Source organism: Aptenodytes forsteri, unplaced genomic scaffold, assembly GCF_000699145.1.
Source record: "Aptenodytes forsteri isolate BGI_AS27 unplaced genomic scaffold, ASM69914v1 Scaffold54, whole genome shotgun sequence".
NCBI lineage: Eukaryota > Metazoa > Chordata > Aves > Sphenisciformes > Spheniscidae > Aptenodytes > Aptenodytes forsteri.
Window position 1 is genome coordinate 10978264 of NW_008796044.1, and position 23545 is coordinate 11001808.

The following is a 23545-nucleotide window of genomic DNA, read 5'->3' on the forward strand; positions in this document are numbered from 1 at the left end:
CATAGAGAATCATAGTCATTAAGGTTGGAAAAGACCTCTAAGATCAAGTCCAACCCCTCCGGGCAGCCTGTTCCAATGTTTAACCACTTTTTTTCAGTAAAGAAATTTTTCCTCATGTCCAAAAAAATCTTTCCTCACGGCTGACAACAGCACGCTTCTCTTGGCGTCACTACCGTGGTGGCTGTGACGGCGATGGCTGTAACGAAGGGCACCGATTCATCATCACAGGTAGATTTAGCAGTTGCAGCTGAAATCATTACTGCCTCAAACCTACCTGCCAGAGGGGATGGACGCCCTGTCAGGGACATGTCTGTGGATGGGGTCTCCACTGTTCACAGCCTGACTCCTCCATGCCAAGGGAATTGCTCCCAGTTACAGTGGTTCTCCCTGGTCACGCATGGACATGACTCTCTGGATCTCCTCCATCACTGCATGTTCTCGGGCCAACCACAGCCTAATTAAGTTGATTATAATTTTTGCTTAAGCATACAAGCCTTAAATTTCCAGCATTATGGCTTCCGATGAACAAGTGAAGTCACTCACTAAGTACGCATTAGGACTTAGAAAAGATAAAAGTGATGTCTGAATCATTGCTAGCACAGAAGAAAGCTTCATCAGCCACAGTCACTTAATGAATTATTTATTGAATTTGCACAGGAAAGTCAGAGGAAATATAGCTATTAAAGCAGTAGCCCACAACCTGAGGCTTAAGAGCAGTACTTTGCCTGTAGGATCTTCCAGTGCTACCCGCAGCCATGGGAAATCAAGAAGTTTCCACCAAAACAGTAAGAAGGGCAAAGACTGGCGCTGCCTATAGTGTGTTGCTCCTTCAGTACTGCAGCTGTGGCCCATGAAAGGTTGCAGACCGCTCCAGTAAAGAGACATTACTATAAACTATCATCTACAAAATGTATTTCTTTTCTTATGTTAAGCATCTCTGCTCTTAGGGTTTTTTTCACTCATTTGGAAACTTCATCAGTGACTATACATATAACACTTTCACAGATGCTTACACAAGTTGTTTCAAAACACTGCAAACAGTGCAGCAAGCTAGCTAGAGTGGATGCTGCTTGCCAGGCAGGAGGAGGAAGGTTAGAGATACTTCTCCCTGCCAAATTTTGTGCCACCAAATACATACCATAGCATTGCCTGAGATATCTAGCTGAAAATTAGCTCCACATGTGCTGAAGCTAGCCTAGGGACTGCAGTATGAACAGGCCCTATAGCTTCCATAGAGATCCTTTGCTGCTCACAGCCAGATCCCTGCTGACAGGCATGGAAATTTAGGCACTCCGCTCGCAAAGAGCAAGAAAATCCTCTCTTCCCATCTCCTCATTCTCTCTACATGTAAGGACTCAAAGTGCAATCCCACAACATGGCAGGTAAATGTAGACCTCTGCCACAGGCCTTTGAAAAAGCTTTCGGTGTTAATGGATTCATTTCTAAGACCTTGCGGGCCACCTGCAACGCGAGTGGACCCTATAAGTGTTGGGACCTTTTCCAACTGAGAAAGATGCTAAAGACAGCTTGGACACCGGACCGCTGCTATAAACAAGTTTGGGAGCTTTATTGATTTGGCTTTGGGGTTTTTTCCTCCCCTCAAAATTTTAGGCAGTAAAGCACTAGTGACAGTGAGCTCGGACCTAACCTACCAGTGCTCCCACCGGCCGATCCCAGGGCAGCTCTCAGCAGAAGTCAGGCAGAGCTCAGGTGGGTTAAATCAGCTACCGGAGAGTCCTGGTTGTCTCTGCTACCTAAAGGGGAATTTTGGGTGCCTGTGCTCCCACCTAAACCCTCCAGCAAGATGTATAATGTAAGATGAAATGACATCAAGCCTTTATTTTTCAGTTTCCACCTCCATAAAATAGGTATAATAATACTTACTTACTTTCAAAGAGAATTGTAAGGCTTAATTAGATAATTAACATGAAAGTGCCTTTAAAAAGGCTATATACACACAAAGCACTACTGTATTATTAGTGTAGGCAGGCATGGGGAGTTCTTAGAGATTTTCTAGCAGGTTGTTTGTTATTCTGGAAGAAGTCTTTAGCTACATACAGCAACAGTATAATTATTAAATTATTATCATCATCAGATTCACTTCCTAAAGTTATTTATGAAACACTGTATGAAAAAAAAGCATCAAGTTAAGTAGCACTGAGCTGAGTTTCTGTTTTGTGGCATATGCTGATTAGGAATGCTGTTAAAATGTTGCTTTGCTGTAGTGAAAATGCTGGTGCCAGAAATTTAGTTATATGTCTGTTACTAGAATCATCATTATTTAGATGTAAGTGCTAGGTATTAGCAATTGCCACGCCTTTTTGTTTTTATTTGCATTTCTTTGCAATGGGATTTTTTCTGGAGTCTACTGGCATATTAAAAACATGCAGAAACTTATGAACTTGAATTGCACTGTTGCACAGTTGATTTTGGCTGTACCACACATGCAGGAATTTCTCTCTTCTGTGCGTTGCATAAATATGGTATATATAAAAAAAAAATCATGGAGTTATGACCACGAGCAGGGAAAGCAGGGATTTCCATCAGGCAATAACTATGTCATTCTACCTCCGTTAAAAGATAAAAATTACAAGTACTCCAGCTCAATGGTAGTACTTGGTATTGGAATAAGCAGACCAAATTTACTCACTTAAGTTATATAAATACTTCTGTATTTCCCTCACGAGCCACATGAGGAGGATTTCACTCTACAGCCCTATTTCTCTGGTTCTTTTTCAACCAAATGTCATAGTAAACTACACTGTGATCAAGTTCACATGAGCTTCATATACATCTACCCTCAGCAAATTTCTCTTGACTAATTCCCATACGAAGTAAAATCAGGTATAGTGTTATTGGAGATGATATGTCTGCACAGCTCAGGACTGGGCCCTGAAACACCACATCAGCTATGTTTCTACAGAAGTTTAAGGACAGCCAGACTGTTGGACCCAGCAATGCTGCTCTTCAGCATCTAAGAATCAGGCAAAAGCAAGATCACTTTCCCATGTAAAAAATTTTCTCTAGAGAGTATTTTGCACAGTCTGTACTGTTATGATATAAGGAACGCAGAGGTCAATTCTCCCCATCAGTGTACAGGGGCTTTCACGTTTATTTCCTATCAGCAAGAACAAGAATTAGCTGAACAAATTCTTTTCAGAGTGTTGGAATAATAAAAGTGCCAGGAATTGCATTCACCACCTTACAGCTTCTAATAGTCCATATCAGTATTTTTTATTTTGAAGAAATCAATAAAGCAACATATTCCCCAAAGAGAAAATATCTATAAATCTCATTTTCAAGAATAAATTTAATTTTTAAATCTGTTCATTTTGATCAGTCTCCATGAAGCCGGTACAAAACTGGGCAGAAAATGTGTTTCCACCCAACTTTAATTGAGTAGAAAACCCTCCATAAAAGAACAGGAAAGAAATCTAAACAACATCAAATATTTATATCATGGGAAAACATCAAGAGATCTTTTTTGCAGCTTGTGCTGTATATATTTTACATGTAAATTAAGCTGAGTGGTTCCTCTTCATAGCTTCAAGCTGCTGCTAATGCTTCATAGATTTTTCAGGCAGACAAATATTGGTGAAAAGAGTTTTATAACCTTCATACTGAAGGTTTACGATTACATGTGAACTAGAAGTCTAATGCACTGACATGCGACCTTGGCTCAGTCTCATTATAGAATAATTTGTACCCCTAGTTTAATTGCTGTTGTTTGAATGTAAATCATCTTCTCCTTTCATGTAGCTCTGCCACATTTGATGTTAGAGTGGAACGCACCAGATCTGCTGGAGTTTGCACGGCTTACACTAAAACTAGTGTTACCTCACACTAAAATGGTTGCAGCTTTAGAAGAAATTTCAAAAAACCCTGTTCTGCTCTCTTTCCCAATGCAAATTGACAATGCTTCTTCCCACCCTGGCTCCACTTATAAAAATAATCTGTTTGCTATTTTTAAATGCTTAGACACACTGCTTCGATTCAGCCCTTGTACTGCTCCTACTTGAACAAGAGAGTAACACTGGTACATGACATGAGGCGAACTGCAGTACCGCCAGCAGCTGGCAAATCTCACGTCAGCAATTCACAGAGATTTCCAAACAGTATTATGATAAATTAATGCTTGTGATGGAAATCGGCCAATGCAATTAGAACATGGTACTTACACTATGACATTTTTTATTAGCAAAAACTGTATGCCAATACCACTAGGTATTGTGCATACAACAAGAGACAATTAATGCAATGGACTGCCATTTACCAAAACCAATGGACTTCAGTATAAGCAGATGGCAAAATCCTGCATTTTTCATACCTGCTTTCAGCCTCAAGTCTCTGGCTGACTACAAAAGCAAAGAGCATCAGTTCAAAATATATAACCAGCAACTATTGTAATTAGCAAAACCGTCATCCCAGTGGATATCTTCCAAGCTCATGAACTACTGAAAAGTTTAAATGGTTTTCAAAAGGAGTTAAACACATTCTTAGAGGGCACGTCCATGGTGGTCTAAATACAACTGCTGGCTCAGAAAGTCCTTGCGAACTACAAACTGTTAGGAACTAGGAGCGTATGGCCTGGGATGGATCACTTCATCCATCCTGTTTACTGCTCGTATTTCAGCATCCACTACCAGTGACAGATGAAGAAGAAACGTTTTGTACTTTACCCAGACTGGCGCAATGGTTCTTACGCATTTCATAACCCAGGACTTCCAGGAATAACCCCTCCGTGAGTAGAGCAAGTTAGTGGGTGCTCCGTAGAACCAAACAGCAGCCGGGATGGGGGGCAGCGCTGCATGGCCAACCCGGCACACCTACATCAAGTGTCTGAGAAGAGATATCTGCCTGTGAGACATTTTGCACCCTCCTAATGAGAGAAGACCCTTTAACCCAGACCCGTAAATCTGCATCTGCTTTATGAGATGCATGCTTAAGGCTCACTAATGTACCTAATGGCAAAGCTGTACTTAAGTGCCTTACTGAATTCGCATGGATTTATCGAAGCAACACAATAATTTATGGAACTGAAGCCTAAAAGCAAGAGTTCCCCTTGTTTAACCAAAGGCGTCATCTTTGGCTAGCAGCTGTAGAAGGCTTATCTTTTATAGCTCAGCCACCAGGGAAGGAAAAAGACACATTCTCATTGTGTTATACCTGATAGGTGCATACAATTCCTTTCCTTACAGCTTCAACCAAGTAATGACCTTCACCTGTGTTTGATACAGGTACGTTTGTGAAAAGCTATAAATATGGAGCAGACAGTCTTTTTAACAGCCAGCTACACTGTCTGTCTTCAGCTGGGATTTGTTTCCCTCTCGCTGATTCTTGGTCCAGTTGCATTTCCCTGTGGTTTTCTCTGCATAAACCTATCTCAAACACAGACTGGGCTTGCTGGGTTTCCTCTGGAAGATGCTGCACTGGGATGTGTGGAGGAGTGGCTGGTACAGCAGGGGCACGATCTAGGTTCCGTGAGCAACCCATGTTTTTAACAGTAGCAGGGATATGCTGACAAAGACGGCTGGTGACCTTGACCATCCTTCCCTGGGCAGAAGAAGGAGCCTCACCACGTGATGAACAACAAAAGCGGAACAACACCCGGGATAAGGAGGAGGCAGAGATCGGTGAGACCAGCCGGCAGCTACCAATGAGAAGGGTGTCGTGAACGCGTGGACAGCTGTGATTAACCAATTATAGGTTGTTATGAAGCGTGTGTCCGAAGGTGTTGTGAGTGCGTGTATAGCCGTAATTACCTCAAGGAATTTTTGCAGCACACGTGGATTGTACTGTGTTTGCTCCAAGATATCTTCAGAGAACAAAACATTTCAGTGGGGATTTTTGGCAAGTCTATGTCCAAATTCTGAACAGGGGACAGAGGAGCCTCAAAAAGCAAAAAGTAGAACCAGCCTTATTTGAATCATGGCTGCAATTTTGAGATGCTACTAAAGGTGACTGCAGCCACTGGGCATTTTTCTGGAGCTCTCTTCCTCCTCAAACTGTGTTAAATGCCAGTTAACCCTGGACATCCAGCCCCAGCTTTCCTGAACATACCCAATGAATGACAAAAGCCAGGGAGGGTGACCTGACCTGTTCCCTCTCTGGCTCAATACATGCTCTTTATGCTATTTTGCCATCACATTCATACTGCACTATCAAGTTTAGGATGGCGACAGTCCTGGCATCTCCACCTGAGGTCATCTCCCAGCACACTCAACTGGATGGGGAGCAGAACCATATCGTCAAGACGAAGCGCTTTGGGAGCCTCCCAGCTCAGACAAGGGCAGCACGTGATGTCTGAAGGGCAGCTCCCCACAGTACCCCCAAGCATTTCTAACCAATGCTTACACTTAGAAGATCACCCATTTCAGATTTCTGCTGATAAAATGAAATTTGCTGGAGGAAGCTGGAAAAAAGGCAACCTGAACAGCTATAGTTAAGCTGCTGACCTCAGACAACTGTTGTCTTTGTAGTTTTAAGTTCTGTTTTCAGGTAGGGAAGGCTGGACAATTGCATTCAACTACATAATACAAGTCAGAAAAGAATAACAGATATCAGCTGAGCTGGATCCTCAATTTGGGGTTCAATAGGGCTACGCTGATTTGCACCCAGTGAAGATCAAACACATGGTTTTCTTACCCTACTGGAACTCAAACCATTAAAGCAGCAAATCACCTTTTATCACAATAGCCTCATTATAACTATACGAATTAATTTTAAATGGAATAGGTATTTACTGTGGAATATACACACACACACACACTCAGAAAGCTATTATGTATGGAAATACATCTGAAACTCTTTGGACTACGATTATTTCTTTAGCTCCAACATTTATCTCTTAAAAAAATAATACATTTGCTGGATACTTTTTATTTTAAAAGCAGGGTCAGTGGTGGGAACAGTGTGCTTTGCTTATGACTAAGAGTAAGCAGCAGGGATTGCACCTGATCTGTCCCCAGAGAAGTAAGTCACAGTTGTGATCTTAAATCCTGCAGATGGGAAGAGCAAAAAAACCACCCAATTTCACATCACCTGCAGTGATGGCTCTCCTAAAACTTTCCAGGTAACCAGTATGTCCAACTTGCCCTATGTTGTCCTACATTCAGTGCAGGCAGCGCGTTAGGACGAGTGCAAAACCACAAGTTATTCTCCTTAGTTACAGCCTCTAAGGCAACTACAATATATCAGAAGGTGACCCTGGACAGCTTTATCCTGCGTGGTGCTTTTCCAATACCAATTATTTGTACTGAGCAGTTGGAGCACATGCAAGATCCAACACAAGAGGCAGGTGGATGCCCAATAGCAGCAGGGTGAAGAAGGAAGGGAAGCAAAAGAAAGTCCTATTCCATGTGAGTCAGAGGTCCTGGGGGAACTGCGTGCTCAGAAATGCCAGGAGGGGACATACAATGACAGCCTTTTTTCTTGGTTTTCCCATCAGGCTGTTGCTTCCCTGAAGAACAGCTTTGCAGAGCGCCACATTTGCCCCAGACATCAACTTCGCCCCAAGAAACTCCCCCTTCACCCTGCCAGAACAGCAATTTTGTTGACATCACTATTGTTGCATGGGGGAAGTCAGTAAATGAGAGCAGTCTGGAGAATATTCCTATCTTTCCCCCCTCCAGTTTGGTCAAAACCTTTCAAAGGAACAGCCTTGCAGCCTGAGGACTAACAGCATTCACTTCAACATCACCTCTTTCCCTGAGCGCTTGGTCAAGTGGCAAAGGAGAGGAGAATCCATATGAGAATCACCCCAAACTGCCACCACCTCAAATTTAATGTGGGAAAAGCTGCAAGAAATTATGTGGGAATTTTTAAATTTTTAACTATGAATTTAATCTTCCCTTCCCAAATCTCTGTGTTCCCTCTATGGTCTAAGCATCCATGCAAAGAACAGCGTGAGGGAAGGACCGAAGGCTGGTACTCCAGGAAAATGCTTCACCCTCTTCTTTCTAGCATCAGCATTATCCCTTCAGCAGCATTTCCACCACTGGCTACGTCATCCCAAGCACAATGCTTAAAACATTTGAAAACAGGACTGTCACAGCCCATGAAATGTACAGGATTTAATGTCTGCAGAAGCACAAAAGCACTGTCTCCAGAGCACTTAACATACTGACAAGCCACGTGAAAAGGGAATGTTTTTCTCCAAGTTGCCAGTTATTTTGGTTCCTCCAAGGAAAGCATCTCTATCGCAATATCACATACAGACAGGGCCCCTCGCTGCCTCTGTAGTCCCAGATGCTGCAAGTCCTCAGTCCTCACTGCATTTTATACCAAAATAATCATACCAATTAATCTAAACTGCGTAGGGAAATTTAAACTGTAGGCAGGGAAGCCTGTTAAATGCATCAGAACATTTTCCAAGGAAGAGTCTATACACGGCAAAGGATTTCACTTCCAAGCTTTTGTTTTAATAGTTTGAAAATGGCAAAACCAATCATGCAACCAAGTGGTACTCTCCTTAATTAAGGAAGTCAATTCAGAATCAATAAAAGGGCAATTAATCTGTGGATGTCACTGGCTCTGAGTTATGCTGATAGCCCCAAAGAGGTGACCTTGTGACCTCCAACACTTCTCTCAGGGTCTGAAGGTTTTCACACACTGATCTATTATTTCATGACAGTCACGCTGTTAGAAAATACACTGGTAACTGTCAGGAAACACTGAGGGAGAAGTGAACTGAAAAGTCTGTGTCTTTCACAAAATTATTGTAGTTAAACTTGTTCTTGCTTTGGATCCTCTTAAAGGCACAAAAGCTCGTTGAAGGGAAAAAGGGGATTAGGTGGAGGAGCACATGTGCTCTCCTGGGGACTGAGGACCCAGCTGGTCATCCAGGATCAGAGCTGGAACTAAAAAAACCCCATGATTTCTGTATTTCCTGACCCCAGCCACTCCCAGTTGCTTTGCCCCCTGCCTCAGCCTGTGCTAGAGCCCAGGGCCAGGCAGCACGAGAGGCACCGGTGGTGCCATGCACTGCAGGACTGGCACTGCTGGCAGAGCCGTGTGGGAAGGACAACCACGCAGCCGGCAGCACGAGTCGCCATCGCTTTGAGCAGCCTTCTCTTCCCAAGGGTTTTCCAACAGGTCTCTGGCAGGTTTTGGAGAGAAGGAGCACACAATTTAGCACAGTCCCTCTGTCCAAGACAGCCTCTTCCTCTCCGTTCTCTGTGGAAATGGGGCAGTGCAGGTTTTTCAAGGGGAAAAAGGAGAGTACAAACCGGTATAAATCTCTTGGCTCGTTCCCTCTCACACATCTCGGCACAGATCACTGTGGCACATGCAGATTTATGTTATCAGTGATACACACAGACTGGCACAAAGAGAAACTACTTGGCTTGTTTAGGACCAGAGTTTAGCAGCTTGCGAGACATCTCAGTGCTACAGAAGGTAAATGCAATGAAATTCAACAGAAGAGAGTTTTGTGGAACGACTCCCTCCTCAAAAGACAATCCCTCCGACTTCACTGGCACTTCATTACTTATGGAATATGGGGCTACCGGAGCATGTTAAAATATCACACTCTGAGCCCTTGTAAAAGTATTATATTAAAGAATATGTAAAAGCCAGATCCAGGGTAAGCAGAGGTGCAACTAAGCTGCCATCCAGGGGTGACTTAAGAAGCTTATCTGCATTATTCTGTACCACTCTCCACTGACAACTTTAACAGTCACTCTAAGAAACATCTTATTTCCTCCACTGTGTCCCATGCATCTGTAGCTAATACCACAGCCAGCAGAGACTTCATTACAGGTGGTTTATCCTAGCCCATACCCCGGGAAATGAAGCTTTGACTGACATGGCCCCATATCTGAGAACTTTGACTTGATCTGCCTTTTCATTTCTATTCTTTTCCTGGTTCGGGGCTATAGCTCATCTTTTGGTGCCTCCCTTTGCTTCTTCCTTATTACCAATCCCGTCTCATGAATTTTGAGTTAGACATTTCACTTCCTCTGGCAGGAGTTCTCCAATGTGAGATGACTAACAGACATTAAACTGTTAGTCTTACGTTCTCTTTAAAATGTGCTCAGAGCAAATGCTAATAGCAGCACATCTCAAAAGACTCCTACCAGCATCTGTCTTGATCTTTCATTACCCATCTGTCAAAACCCAGGTGACAGTTACGAGTTTAAATCAAAGTTCAGAGGCACCTGTTAGTTTCAAAAAACTTTTGCCTCTAAGGCCTACATTTTAAGAAGCTGGGTGTGCTTGCCAAGTCCCAGCATTTGAACTGTTGGCAGGAGACTACATGGGCATTGTACATGGTGAGAACAGCTAGGCAATTTTCCATTCAATAAACATTTGGGAGTGAATAAATCACAGCCCCTGGGGCAGAGCATCCAACAAGTTTACTCTGTACCTCCTCAAAATGGCTCACATGGCTTCAACTTGCCAAACCAGGAGGGGTAAGTTGACAAAGAACAAAAGAAAAGAGTGGCACCAGCTAAACAGCTGGTATCACCAAAAGTCAGGCAGCTGCCTCTTTTGAGATGCGGGAGATCATTAACCTGTGCTAATCTGATCAGAGAGGGAGCGACGGATGCACAGTTCTGCTCATGGAGCTCAAGCCACAGCGCGGAACTGAAAACAGAGGTCGTGGTTTGGCGTAAGGGAGTGTCAAGGATCATGGAGAAAGACAACCCATAGAAATCTCTCAATCCTCTTCAGAAACTCCCTCTTCTCTACTGGAGTCCCAGCTCTTTGGATCTGACCTACGGTTTTAGGTTTTGACATATGAATTTAGCTTTCCAGACTGCTTTGAATAGAAATCAGGCTGAATAGAAAATTCAGAACCAAGTAAGAAAACCCTCCCCAAAGGTCTGGCAGACTTTGGTGGAAAAGTGACCTTTGCTCAAACAATCGGCAGCTGTCAATTGTGAAATCATCAGCCGCAGCCCAACACTTCAAGTTTATTTTGCCAACTGTTTGTATTGCCTGCTGTAGACTATTACTCCCATACATTTCCAACAGTTGCAGCACATTTTCCACTTTTTTGTATGGTTTATTTTAATTTGAATGTCAAACAACTATTGAAAAGCACGTGGAAACAGACTACCATCTCCATCTCCCTGGTAATTTCTGACTACCGATGAATGCCAGTGCATGCCACAGTGTGTCCTTCAGAAAGGACAGAGTTGGACCAATGCTTTACTAGATACCCTAAAAGTTCACTGGACTAGGCACAACTTACTTTTTCTTACAAGGATAATTTTTACATCAAAATGTTGGCTTTGAATTTCTATTTCTGTTTTCCTATTTTGCAGAAAACTTCTACCTATACCAAACTAAATAATTCATGGTCATCGAAACAAGTATGGAAAGTAGTTTGCAACACAGCCAAACAGTACGTTCCTGTGCAGAAATCATTTTGCAGCTCCATTATTTGCAATCAACTAGCAATACTATGCTTCAAGGGTTGATTTTGATACCCTGAATAGAAATGCTATTTCCACTTCTCTGTCTTGTTACAAGAGACTTGGCAGCTCAGCGTGTGCCTTGTTACTAATCCTGTGGCTTCATTCATAGCACCTGGAGGTCACATCAGAGGTGAAGCTGCCAACCTCACAGTGAAGTGTGCATATCTGTGTCCCGATCAACCTTTCCTCGGCTTAACCTTCATCTTGTCTGCACACTCCAATCGGATTTAAAAAACAACCTGGAAGTTTCTTCTAAACAACTGGAAGCATACAGAAAAAGCACACGCATCTTAAAGGTACCACTGCATATATGCAACAAGTCCCTCGGGAATCTGACTCATTTTTTGTGCCAGTCTCTGAAATTAGACCTAATAAATCAGGATAAGGCTATAAGCCAAGCAATGCATCTTTTTCAGTGGATGGCAGAATACAAATGCAATAATTCGTTCCGATTATGGTGTTTGATTACTGAGTGTTAGAAAAGAATCAAACACAATGTAACTTTTAATTATGTCATTTTATGGCGGTTCATTGCAAAGCCAGAAGCTCTTTCAGAGCCGTGCAAATGTTTGCCTCATTCCCGATAAAGCCTGAAATATGTCTTGGTGCCTTCCATAGCCTCTGGGCATAGTCTGTATTCATTCCTGCAGATCTCATTGTTGATTTGCTATATTTTGCTACTGCTACCCTGGCAACCCTATGAAACACAAAGAGCTTATTTCTGTGCCTCTCTTTTATATGAAAAAAATGTATTTAGATACTTCTAAATAAACAACACCTGCCATCTAATGAAAACCCATGCAAGAGTGTAATATGGTTGTCACTGTGCAAATTATGGTTGACCAAGAGTTGCAAATAAATGCACCCCAGAAGCACTGCATTTCCTCTGCATACATTACACCGAGCACGACTGCCTATTTCTCTCCGGGAAATCCTTGACATAAATATGGTGGCCTAAGGCTGAAGGAATAAGGTGGGATTTGAATATGCTACGGCTATTTGAATATGCCCTATGTGTGTAATTGAGGGCAGAAATACTCCCAGTTGATTTTTTTTACTTAAATATCTCAAAGACTGATTCATTTACACAAACCTTTCAAGCCCCTGTCCCCGCCCCCAGCAGGCAGCAATGTCCATTTGTGAAGTTCAGACAAACTAAGAGCAACTCACATTTCACTATTTCCTATATTCTGCTAAAAAAACCCCAACAACTTAGCAGCACCTATCACTGAAGTAAAGCAAAAGCATGAAGAACCCAAGAAATCTCATGTTTGGATTAATACTAAAGCCTGTGTTCCTCTGGGCATAACAACAAGAGTACTGCAGTCCTCTGAAATTAAAATCAGTTCCCTATTTCCTTACTGGTTGTTTCTCCCCCGACCCAGCACCAGTCCATGGTGAATGCTGGTGTTGGCAAGAGTGTGGAAAGGGAAGGGAAATGCAGGTTGTAGTAGATCATTCTGAGTTTACATATGGAGACACAATGCAAAAAGTCAGAAAAGCCACAGAGATGGATGCTATAGTTAGTGTCAGTGGCAGAAACGAAGGAGAGAAGATACATTCAACAGATGCTGCAGAAAAGCAGAAGCATTTCACAAAACCTCGGAGATGGGGGAGGAGTGAGAAGTGACACCACTGTTGTGAGTCTGTGGGACACAGGGCAGCGGTGGAGCTGTCATTAACGTCAACATTAACGGGAAGAGGAGGAGGCTGGGAGGACTTTGAAGGGTAGATAAATAGTTCGGGGTTTGAGCTGTTTGGCTTCAGCTGTCAACAGGACATCCAGGATCTGCCGAGGCAAAGGGAACGGAAAGAGACAAATCCATGAATCATCAGCTCTGGATGGCAATTAAAACCTCCACGCCATGAGCTGCTCTGACAGCAAGCCCCTCTCCTGCAGCATGGGTGGAAGCTGCTCAACACTTGGCATTGTCTACTCAATTTCATAGAGGAATTCATGCAATCCATTGTTTGCATCCACCTTCTAATTACGTTCATGTGGAAATTAAGCATATATAGGTCAGAGGTTTGCCTGGGCTGTCCCAATGAGCCAACCTTGCCTCCAGGTTTTAGTCCACCAGGCCCCAGAGACCAGCTGCCAAAAGAGATAGAAACATACTTAAGAAACAGTTTTTAGTCTGTCACTTCTTTGCATGGTAATTAGAAAGAGCCAGTTGATTAGGCTCATGGTTAAATTAGCCAGCCTGCCTTTGAGGCTTGCTGGGACAGCCCTCGTCCCAGAGCAGTCTGAAGCTTATCGCTTTATTTAGCGTTTATTTGTCAGGACCATACTATGTTACTATCATTTCCAGCATCTGCTTTGATCATTTTCTTGCTTTCTCATTTCAGAATGGCCATGGACTTACAACACTTCAACACTCACGTCAAAGTGGAAAAAAGCAAGGTGATTTATACATATACACACACATATACGCATATGCGTAACTTCCCATCTGACACTAAGATGCTTCACATGAGCACTCCCAGACAGCTTTCTAGATACAAACCACCCCCTCATCAGGTTCAGTCTGCCCACACAGCTTCATCCAAAGTAGACATATTTATTACAGGGTTTTGCAGCAGATGTTGTCCCCACCTTTCTACCTTTCTGACTGCCAGAAGCCCCAAGGCAACCACCATCCACTGCCCACACCAGGTTCTGAATCTGTTTGTGCCTCATGTTTTCTTGGGGCCACTGCAATAAAGCAGGACCATGCGTAGTCTTTATCAGAGCTGCCAGGGAATATATTGCTTTGGGCTGGTTTTGATTGCACAGCACGGTCAGGAGAAGAAAGCCACAGTGCCTTGAATCGAACGTCTAGTCACCATTTCAGCAATTGCAGGACCTTTATTTTAATGTATGGTTTGCCCTTACACCTTACAGGATTCTTAGGCAATTTCACATATCTCTAATTCCAATTTTTTTAAAAAGATTTAAATGCAAACATTTTCTCCTCAGAGCCTGTGAATGGAAATGTGAATCAAGTACCATGAATGCAGTAATAATTTAGGCATTTATATCCCCTCCCACTAGGCAAATGGCACTACCTTAAGGTATAATGGAATGTGCAGTCCAAATCCTTACACCTGGCATCTGTGATGCCCTCGTCCCCAGGGAAGTCTCCCTGCCCCACTCTCCAGCACCCAGGGGAGAAGGCTGCACCCAGTTCCCACCAGAATTGCCCTGCATAGGCTCAGATGAGCAGCCTGACCTGGATGGGGAAGGGCATACTGTTTCTCTGAAATATCTTTGTACCTGCCAAGGTGATACAGACTCTGAGAAAGACCTCCAGAAGGAACGAAGCAGGAGGAACGGTACACAGGGCTTCCAAAATCCTTGAGAAAGCACCACTGCTAAGCTTTCCTCCAGAAATCCTCACTGTAATCATATCACAACCACACTTGTCCCATATAAGCTGGCCTTAAGAAGGAGCTCAGGCTGCTTCAAGCTTTCCTGCTTGTGAAAATGTCACCCTCCTGTTGGCAGTCATATGAAATGGGCCATCTTCCCTCCCTGGTTCTTGCTTTTCTCCCAGGGAGAGGAATGGCCCTGGGACAGAGCTGGCCACGTTTTTCACATTATTTCTCTTTGGGTTCTCAGAAACATCTTCCTACAGCCTGGCCAAGGAATTCCTCCAGAGAGAACTGTATCTGGACTAGTACATACAGTCAAGTCGGTTTCTCTGAAGTACAAAACAAGCAAACAGCCCCCCAACACATAACTGTAGGTAGTGGGTACAAATTTCAGATGGATGTCAGAATTTAAAGCAAAGCTTTATAGCATTTACTATTCAGAAACAAGCCTGTCATTATTTTTAGTACGTTTCTCAAACTTGTCATTATTATCTTCTGATTTACAGTATTTAATGCCAGGCAACTGTATTACCTTTATTCTTCCCTGCAGGATTACATGAGAATATTCTTTAGAGAGCATATCATACTGGGATAAGGTTAAAAAACAATCAAGACATGTAGCAAGCTCCAAGGTGCCTTCCTGTGTCTCTGAAATATTAAATGATTCCCTGGCATAAAAGACTCTGAAATACAAAGCCATATAGTCAAAGCTTTGCTAAGCAAATAAAAAATACAAGAGGAAGCTCTCCTTCCAAAGGCTCTGAATCACGCCGACAGCTACGGTATGCATGAAGCTAAAATATTTCCAAAAAAGCCGAAAGCTGTCAATGGAAGGTAGCAAGGCACTGGCCAGTTCCTAGACTTCGATTATAAATCACACAGAAATACACACTGGGGGGATGGACCTACAGCTTAGAAAAAGTGCAGTATGTGTTTCTTGGAGACTTTTATATCCAGGTGTTGAAGACTGAGGGTCTTGCATTCTTCTGCCAATGACACTCAGTTACTAACTGATAACAGCTAAATACTAACCGGTACCAGAATATCAAATGGTTTGGGAATTTTTTCCTGCCTCCTGAGAGCAAATACCACTACTGAGTATAATCAGTCAAAACACACTATCTCACTTTGCTTTAAAAAGTTCTGCCCATTAACAACTGAGGAATAAAGTCAACATACATTGAAGAAATTACTTAAGTTGGGCACTGTCTATATTTATGAAATCAATACTTGTGTTTTAGGACTCAAAATGAGACCATGAGACTCATTTTTCATTGAAAAAAACATTTTTCTTTTGCCAAAAATACAAGAAAACAGTTTTTAAAAGCCCAGCTGGGCAAACCATCTCCTAAAGATTCAACAAAGTTTCTCCCACTGTCACGTCAGCATACCTCAATGTAACAGGTTCTGGTGTTCAAGATTAGTCTTCCGAATACATCTCCAGCCATGGATCAAACACATTAATTTGTATTTCTCTGTGCAGATGTGAATTCCTCCATCCACAAACAAGACCCACAGTGAGCGGTTACTAGATCAATGAGAGTGGGTAACTTCAGTGCCTGTGCTCCAAGGAAGCATGTTTCCCTGTCTACTGTAAAGGAAAAACAGGGAGCACAGAAAATTACTCCAGTGGGTTACAGTATAAAAACCACAAGTGTTTAAAAAGGAACCTGCAAGAAGACCAGAGGGGCAAGGCTCAAGTTCTTCGCAGACAAGGACAGGCATGTTTTTGCCCATGACTTTGCAGAAGCAGGCATACTGGGTTTTCTATTTCCATCCAGAAGTATAAAGTTCTTGAGCTGTCCCAGTCACAACAAGTGATGTGCACAGGAATCCAGTGCTTGGGCGTGCACACAGCAGGCACGCATCCCGGGGCGGCACCCGGGAAACCCGCTGAAAAACAGCAATATTGATCCAACTGGCCGTGGTCCAGGCAACAATCACTAGCACACGGGAAATGTAAATACACTTCCACACCTTCTCTAAACCATAGCCTCTATTAGTTTAACCTCTGTCACTGCAATTGTCTTTTTTTTTTTTCCTCTTGTTCTTACTTTTTTTTTCCCTAGGCATATAAGCCTTCTTCAATGTGAAATACTTCCCAGGAGACATACAGGAATAATGTCAGAGGCCTGACATATAGCATGAAAGACAATGAGCCAGACTTTTCCTAAATTCTGAAACACAGCCTACAAGGTGTGTCCAACAATATTTCTTCTTATTGCAGATTCCAGAAGGAGTTCTTGAATTTTTTATCACAGTGAATTTAACTTTTTTTTTAAGAGACTGAGAATAGACAGAGTTATATATTGACTAATTCAAGCTAAAGATGTATAGCTGTATCTCTGCTAAAGGCATATATACAAGATTATGCAGATCATTAGTCAGCTAACTTCAAGCACTGTAACATGCTACACGCTGAAATACCCAGTAATCTGTTCTACAAAAGAAGTCATAGTCAGTAGTGATCAACCTGATTTGCCTGACAGAGCCCTACAAAATTTCCAAAGAAAGTGCAAACCGCAGGATTGTATTTAAAAATCCTGACAGAAGCCTTGTTTTTACTACTTACTTTCTGTAATCCCCTATAAGCGAGCATAAGCTGCTAGAGGTCCAGGTGCAAGAGGCTGAAAGGCACTTTCAACACCAAACACAGAAACATGGCACACTGTTCACGTCCCATAGGTAACCGCTTATCAAGCCCAGGATAAAAGTCTGGCAAGTTTCATATTAAAAGTGCCGGAATGAAGTAAGTAATATCCTGAATGCACATGCAAGTGTTTCAGTGCAAAGCAAGTAAAAAAAAAAGAAAAAGAGAAAACCCTGTCTGCAGGATTAGCCCTTATAATCACATGCAGCCTGAAAAGAATAAGAACAAGTAGGCACCAGCATCATTTGTCACCAGCAGGTCTAGTAGCTCTTGGTTATGTTGCACAGAAAATTAATGTTATATATAACTCTAAATTCAAGTTTGCTTTCCTATCTCCTATTTATGACAAAGACAGAGCTTTGGGAAGCAAAGATGAAAATATCCTTTAAAAGTAAGATCCCGGTTCAGCAGAGCACTGGAGCACTGAGGCACTTCAAGTTTGCCGGGTATTGTCCAGGCACCCAAACTGCGAGGGAAAACCAGCAAAATCTTCAAAATGCAAGAGCAGCTTTCTCTAAACAAGTAATCTTACCATAGATGGATCTTTTCGATTCAATTTCCAAGCAAAGCAATGTTTTGTGATTTAGTCCCACTAAACCTTAACAGAACAGCATGAGGAACGCAACTTTATCTGAACAGTTGATACAGTCTATCGATAATAAAATAATCTGGCATGGACTGGCTTGCTAATAAGCCAGCATTTCAGAGATGTTGCAAAACAAAACTGTCTTAAATGTGTGATTTGTGGAGGATATAAAACATAAAACCTATGAATAAAAAAATGCTGTCATTGGCACAGCAAGATTAAAAAAAAACAATTACAAGGCTGAGTACATTAAATTAAACTTGGTGCAGTCATTCCTGACAAAAGTCCTACTGTTGGTAATCGCACATATTTGGACTTGTAATTGTTAAAAATATCACACTGCAAGTGTTTGATGCATCTGAGATTCTGCTTCTGAAAAGCCATAAAAAATTCCCAGTAGAAATCTCAGGTTTTGTTTTAACATGAGCTCCTGTAACATTTGATTCTTTGCTGCTTGCTCTTTTACTGTTTATTGCCTTGGGATCAAAGATCCATTTTGTAGTGAAAATAAATTCCAAATCATTGTTTGCATGCTCCTTTACCACGAGAGGCATAAGAGCCAGAGCCAGAGTGATTGAATCCCATTTATCTCCCCAAATTCCTGGTCCTCGAGGGATCCCAGAATAGCAATGTCAGATTGCAATTTTTTAATAGGGCTGCTGTTGTCTAACTACCATGGCTTTCATTTCCAGTCATCAAAACCCAAACTCAACAAATTTGCTCAGCAAAGACCAGCAGACAAGATCCCACGTGACGCCTGAATTCTCTCTCAGCAGATACTATGTTAAATTACACCTAAAATGGATGCTGTGTTAAAGTGCTCCAAATCAACTGTCATGAAATGACGACCTCAACAAAGCCATGCACCACCATTTAATTGATCAACCAGCCAGACACTCAATTTTACAAAATAAAACAGAATTCTAGGAAGTCCTTCTTATGCATTTCAGATCAAGCTAACTTTCCTGAAGTAAAAGAGTACAGATCGAGCAGGTCAGGGCAAAGTGAGGGGGATGCCTGATTATTTAGTTATTAAAGATATTCTTGCTATTTTATATGCAGTTCACTGGTATTTACACATTCTTGTCTTGCAGCGTGATCTACAAATATTTGAATGGATCTACCAAAAAGTTACATGGCCACTGTCACGTTCACAAGCTCATGCTTGTGAGACACAAAACCATGTGTGTTGCCACTTCCTAGAGCGAACCTCCTGTCTAAAACACACCTATGCCTTGCACAGCAAGCACTTCAGAAAGTCCTGTTTTCTCTCGGGGAAAACACAGTTTAGTAACAGAGTTTTCTACTATACCATCAGTACAGTTTCTCTTTGACACCTGCCATTTCCAAAAACCCTGAGGAACTTGAGCACCCAATTTCTACGCAGGAAAAAGTGGCATTCTGGGTGCGTTAGAAAAATCGTATCCTAACCTGTACATCTGAATTGCATTATTGTAGGTCCCTTTATTCTCCCTTCAAGCACAGGCTTTTACTTCTGAGCTTCTCAAGATCAGTAGAGACAGATGTTGGCAGAGGAATGCAACACAGCAGTTCGGGTAGCACCCTGTCTGCATGACATCGGTGTCACCATTGATCACAATTCAGTTCAAATTCTTTTAAGCAGACAAATTAAAGCAGATGTGAAGTTTTCCTGAACTCAGGGAAATCATTTGTCTGCCAAGTTATGACTTGGGCTTCTGTATGCTGTTGAACGAGGACACTGCTTGTGACTTTCAAAGCTGTAGGTTGGAAGGAAGAAACTAGTTATCAATACATGCCTATGGTATACCAGGAGAAAGTCACTATCTTTGCTCAATACCTTCAACAAAATAGTTTTGCCAGACTCCAATACAAATCAGTTATTCAGGCATGTGAATGGCAGCTGGTGGGATCTCCTGTTCCTCTTAAATAGACTGGAAATTTTTAATCACCGTTCTTAAAAAAGCATACTCCTTAGCGAGCATTTAAAAAGTTGCACGTTTATGAAACTTCAAAAAAGTCGTCCAGAAAAACTTACTGCATCTCATCTAACTTTAGACACTTGACCTTTTTGGTGTCTGCTGATGTGAGATGTTCCCCATGTAACATTGTTTACTTGGCTTATCTTGGATTAAAAACCTTCACAAAGCTAACAAACCTTTTGCCACAGCTGCAGTCCCCATGTGGCCCTTCCAGATGCCTTGCTCTGGTTATCTTGCCCTGCTCTGATGAAGTCTGGATGCAGCAGATAGGTCATACCACCAACACATGGGCCTTAGTCCAATAAGCCCTCAACACGTCTTCCTGAGAATCAGGACAGAATGGGGTAACCACAACTCTGCTACACACCACAAAACCCTCCACCTGCGTAAACATTCCCAAGTATGACAGGAATGCAAAAAATTATTATTAAGGTTGGCAATTTGTTTGCCATTACACATTAGGCGCCTCCTCCCTTTCTGGAAGGCGCGCTGAAGCGCGGGGCTCGCCGAGGCAGGGCCACTGCGCCCGGCTGCTCGGCAGCCTGCTCTCTTGTGGCCTCATTAGCTGAGCTCTCGTAAGCGAAGCAGCCGAGCGGCGTCCCAGATTTTCACGCACCAACTCTGACATTTATAAAGTACTTTCAGTTGTGACAAGATCAAAAACTCAGCATTCTTTCAAATCTCGTAATAACTCTCAAACACCCCCAGCACAAGGCTGGAAAAAAAAAACCCACAACTGAAAATTATAAAGCTCTTATTAGATAAAACTGGAGGAATTATGGGATTCCTCCCCGCCACCTCCACCTCACTCCAGGCTTCATTTGATTTCTGCAACGTATTTTGCTCTTATAAAACACTAATCACATTACCTCCTGGACAGGCCTCATTTGCAATCACTGCAGTCCTCCCCATCAGCTCTTCTGCCAGGAACTCACTCGGTCACTTGTGGCTCTCGTCTCATTTTGGGCTCTCAACCATCTACTCCTATGATTATATTTAAATGTCAATGCAAGACAACTCCACTTTACATGTTAGAGCATCATCCTCCAGCCAAGCTTAAACAGAAGTTGTGTCAGGGCTTGTAGTCTAAATTACCTGTTCTGAGTAGTCTAAAGGGACTGTTTCGGTTTATGGATTTTGCCATAAAAACTATTGATCAAAACAATGTTTTTCATGTGCTTGCACTTAAGATTTGCTAAAAGTGACTGGGGCGGAGGGGAGGAGGAAAGGTTGAGAATACAGTAGAAAGGAGTCTCCCTTGGTCACAGCAAATTGTATAAAAGATACCAGTATAGAAATACATGTCAGCTGTCGTGTATTCATATACGTAGAATTATTAAGCTCTTCTTCATTCGTAATTATCTATAAGAGACATAACGACATATGGTACTCTCCCTTCCTTGCAACCACACATTCCTGTTGTCTATGGCGTGTTTGGACTCTCCTTGCTGCCTCATGTCACGGGATGGGCCTCTAGGTGCTACCACTGCACCACCAGCATCAGTAATAATTGAGGGCACCTTGCGCTCTCGTAACATTATTAATCCAGAAGGACAGCACTGAGTTTAATCTATTTTTTCTCTGACTTTAGAGCCAAGAGCTTGGCCAATACGTGTGTTTCAACAAAAGCAGATTGTACACCGAAGGCTGCAGTTGTGTTTGACCAAGCAAGGGCATTACCATCTCGGCTAACAACATAAGCTACGTGGCGCAGAAGATGGAGGAGGAAATGCTGAAGGCATGAGGTAACCAATTCCCTGGGAAAGCCTCTTCCTAACTTCCAGTGTTAAAGACTATGTAATTCTCTAGAAATAGAATATGTCTATCCTTTTCAATTTTCTTGGTTGCTATACAAGTATTAAGTCTTTGCTTTTGCAACCCTAGATGTTCTTTTAATCTATACTAATACCCAGCTTTTCTTAAATCTGGATAACTTTATGCCCAAGTAACATGCTACAGCTTATCTATTTGCAATATTGGAGAAAAAAAGACAGTTGAATACTTGACACAAGCTGTGTTTCTTCTGTCTTGTAATAGCTCTATTGATAGCTCCTACCTAGAGTAAGCATGACAGAGTCCCTGAAGTACACGTGAATCAAAGCAAAATAATAACAGGAGCATACACATGGACAAAAGGAGTGACGAATTTTCTGGGTTAGAAGGTATACAGTTTTGTTACTTATTTCTCTAAGGACTTTGTTTTTATTCTCCTTTTGTTGATTCACGGCCCTTTACTTTTTTTTTTTACTTGTTTATTCCAAACATAAAACAGCTATTAAATCCAAGCTGTTCAAGAAAATATACAATTGAGAACATTTCAACTATAAACAATACTTGCAGATTTACTCTATGAAAACCATAACTGAAAAGTAAAGAGTAGCTCTTCTACACAATGAAATCACAGACAAAACAGGCAGGAAACAATTAAAAAAAAAAAAAAAAAAAAAACCCCAACAACCACCCTCCCAGACCTATCCAGGGCTTTATAAAAAGTAATGATCATCAACGATGCCAGCAGACTTTTAATTAGCAAACTGATTTATTCTATAGAATGGAGAGTCACGTTACATTGTTTTCAGTCTCAGGTGTGTTTATATGACTTAGCAAAATGAAATCTCATTCAACCTAAGCTGGACAACCGTATGCAGCATAAAACACAAGTTCTTGTTTACATAGCTAAATCGTGATTAATGTGCACCATATGGAAGCACAGGCCAGCCCCAGCGAACAGTTGTGTCTGTACAGAAACTCCTAACGGGTTTGTAAAACAGGCGACCTGACACTTGCTAGGGAATGGCAAAAAGGATTAAAACAGAATATCCACCAATGGGTTAGCAACTTTTAAAATAGCAACACTGGCAATTAGAATAAATACAAAATAAAACTTTAACTAGGCAAAATAATTCTGCAAGTAGTGCTTATGAATGCGGTAGATAATCAGGACAGGTACTTAGGACATGGGGATTATGTGTGGGTTTTCATTAATAGAAAGAATGCAAGTGATATTTCACCTAGCAAATTTCATAACCAAACTGAAAGGCTAAGCTAGCATGTTAATCTGAACCAGAAATGCACAGGAATGTACAATTAACGTATTGTTCAGGCAGCTCCTGGCATGACACAGAATGCCAAAGCAGATCACCAGGCCGAGTAACCTAGATACAATAACCCACAGCAGCTGAAAATACTCTCCCTACTGCCCCAAATTAAGGTAGCTTCCATGTTAACACGCTCTTACTGTATGTCTTGCCATATAGAATCACAGAATCATAGAATAGTTTGGGTTGGAAGGGACCTCTAAAGGTCATCTAGTCCAACCCCCCTGCTGTGGGCAGAGACATCTTCAACTAGATCAGGTTGCTCAGAGCCCCGTCCAACCTGACCTGGAATGTTTCCAGGGATGGGGCATCCACCACCTCTCTGGGCAACCTGGGCCAGTGTTTCACCACCCTCAGCATAAAAAATTTCTTCCTTGTATCTCGTCTGAATCTACCCCCGCTTCAGGTTAAAGCCATTCCCCCTTGTCCTGTCACAACAGGCCCTGCTAAAAAGTTTGCTGCCATCTTTTTTA

At 42.2% G+C, this 23545-nt stretch overlaps 1 protein-coding gene across 6 annotated transcripts in view; it reads right to left on the minus strand.

The window, feature by feature from the left end:
• Positions 1-23545, minus strand: part of SGCD (sarcoglycan delta) — a 253138-nt gene that overhangs the window by 162765 nt on the left and 66828 nt on the right. For 3 of the 6 annotated variants that reach the window (XM_009285792.2, XM_009285796.2, XM_009285791.2), the window contains exon 3: positions 16169-16368. The exons of the other annotated variants lie outside the window; for them this stretch is intronic. In XM_009285792.2, the coding sequence (XP_009284067.1) occupies positions 16169-16225 (57 nt within the window). In that variant the 5' untranslated portion in view covers positions 16226-16368. The remainder of the gene's footprint in view (positions 1-16168; positions 16369-23545) is intronic. 6 annotated transcript variants of the gene reach the window in all.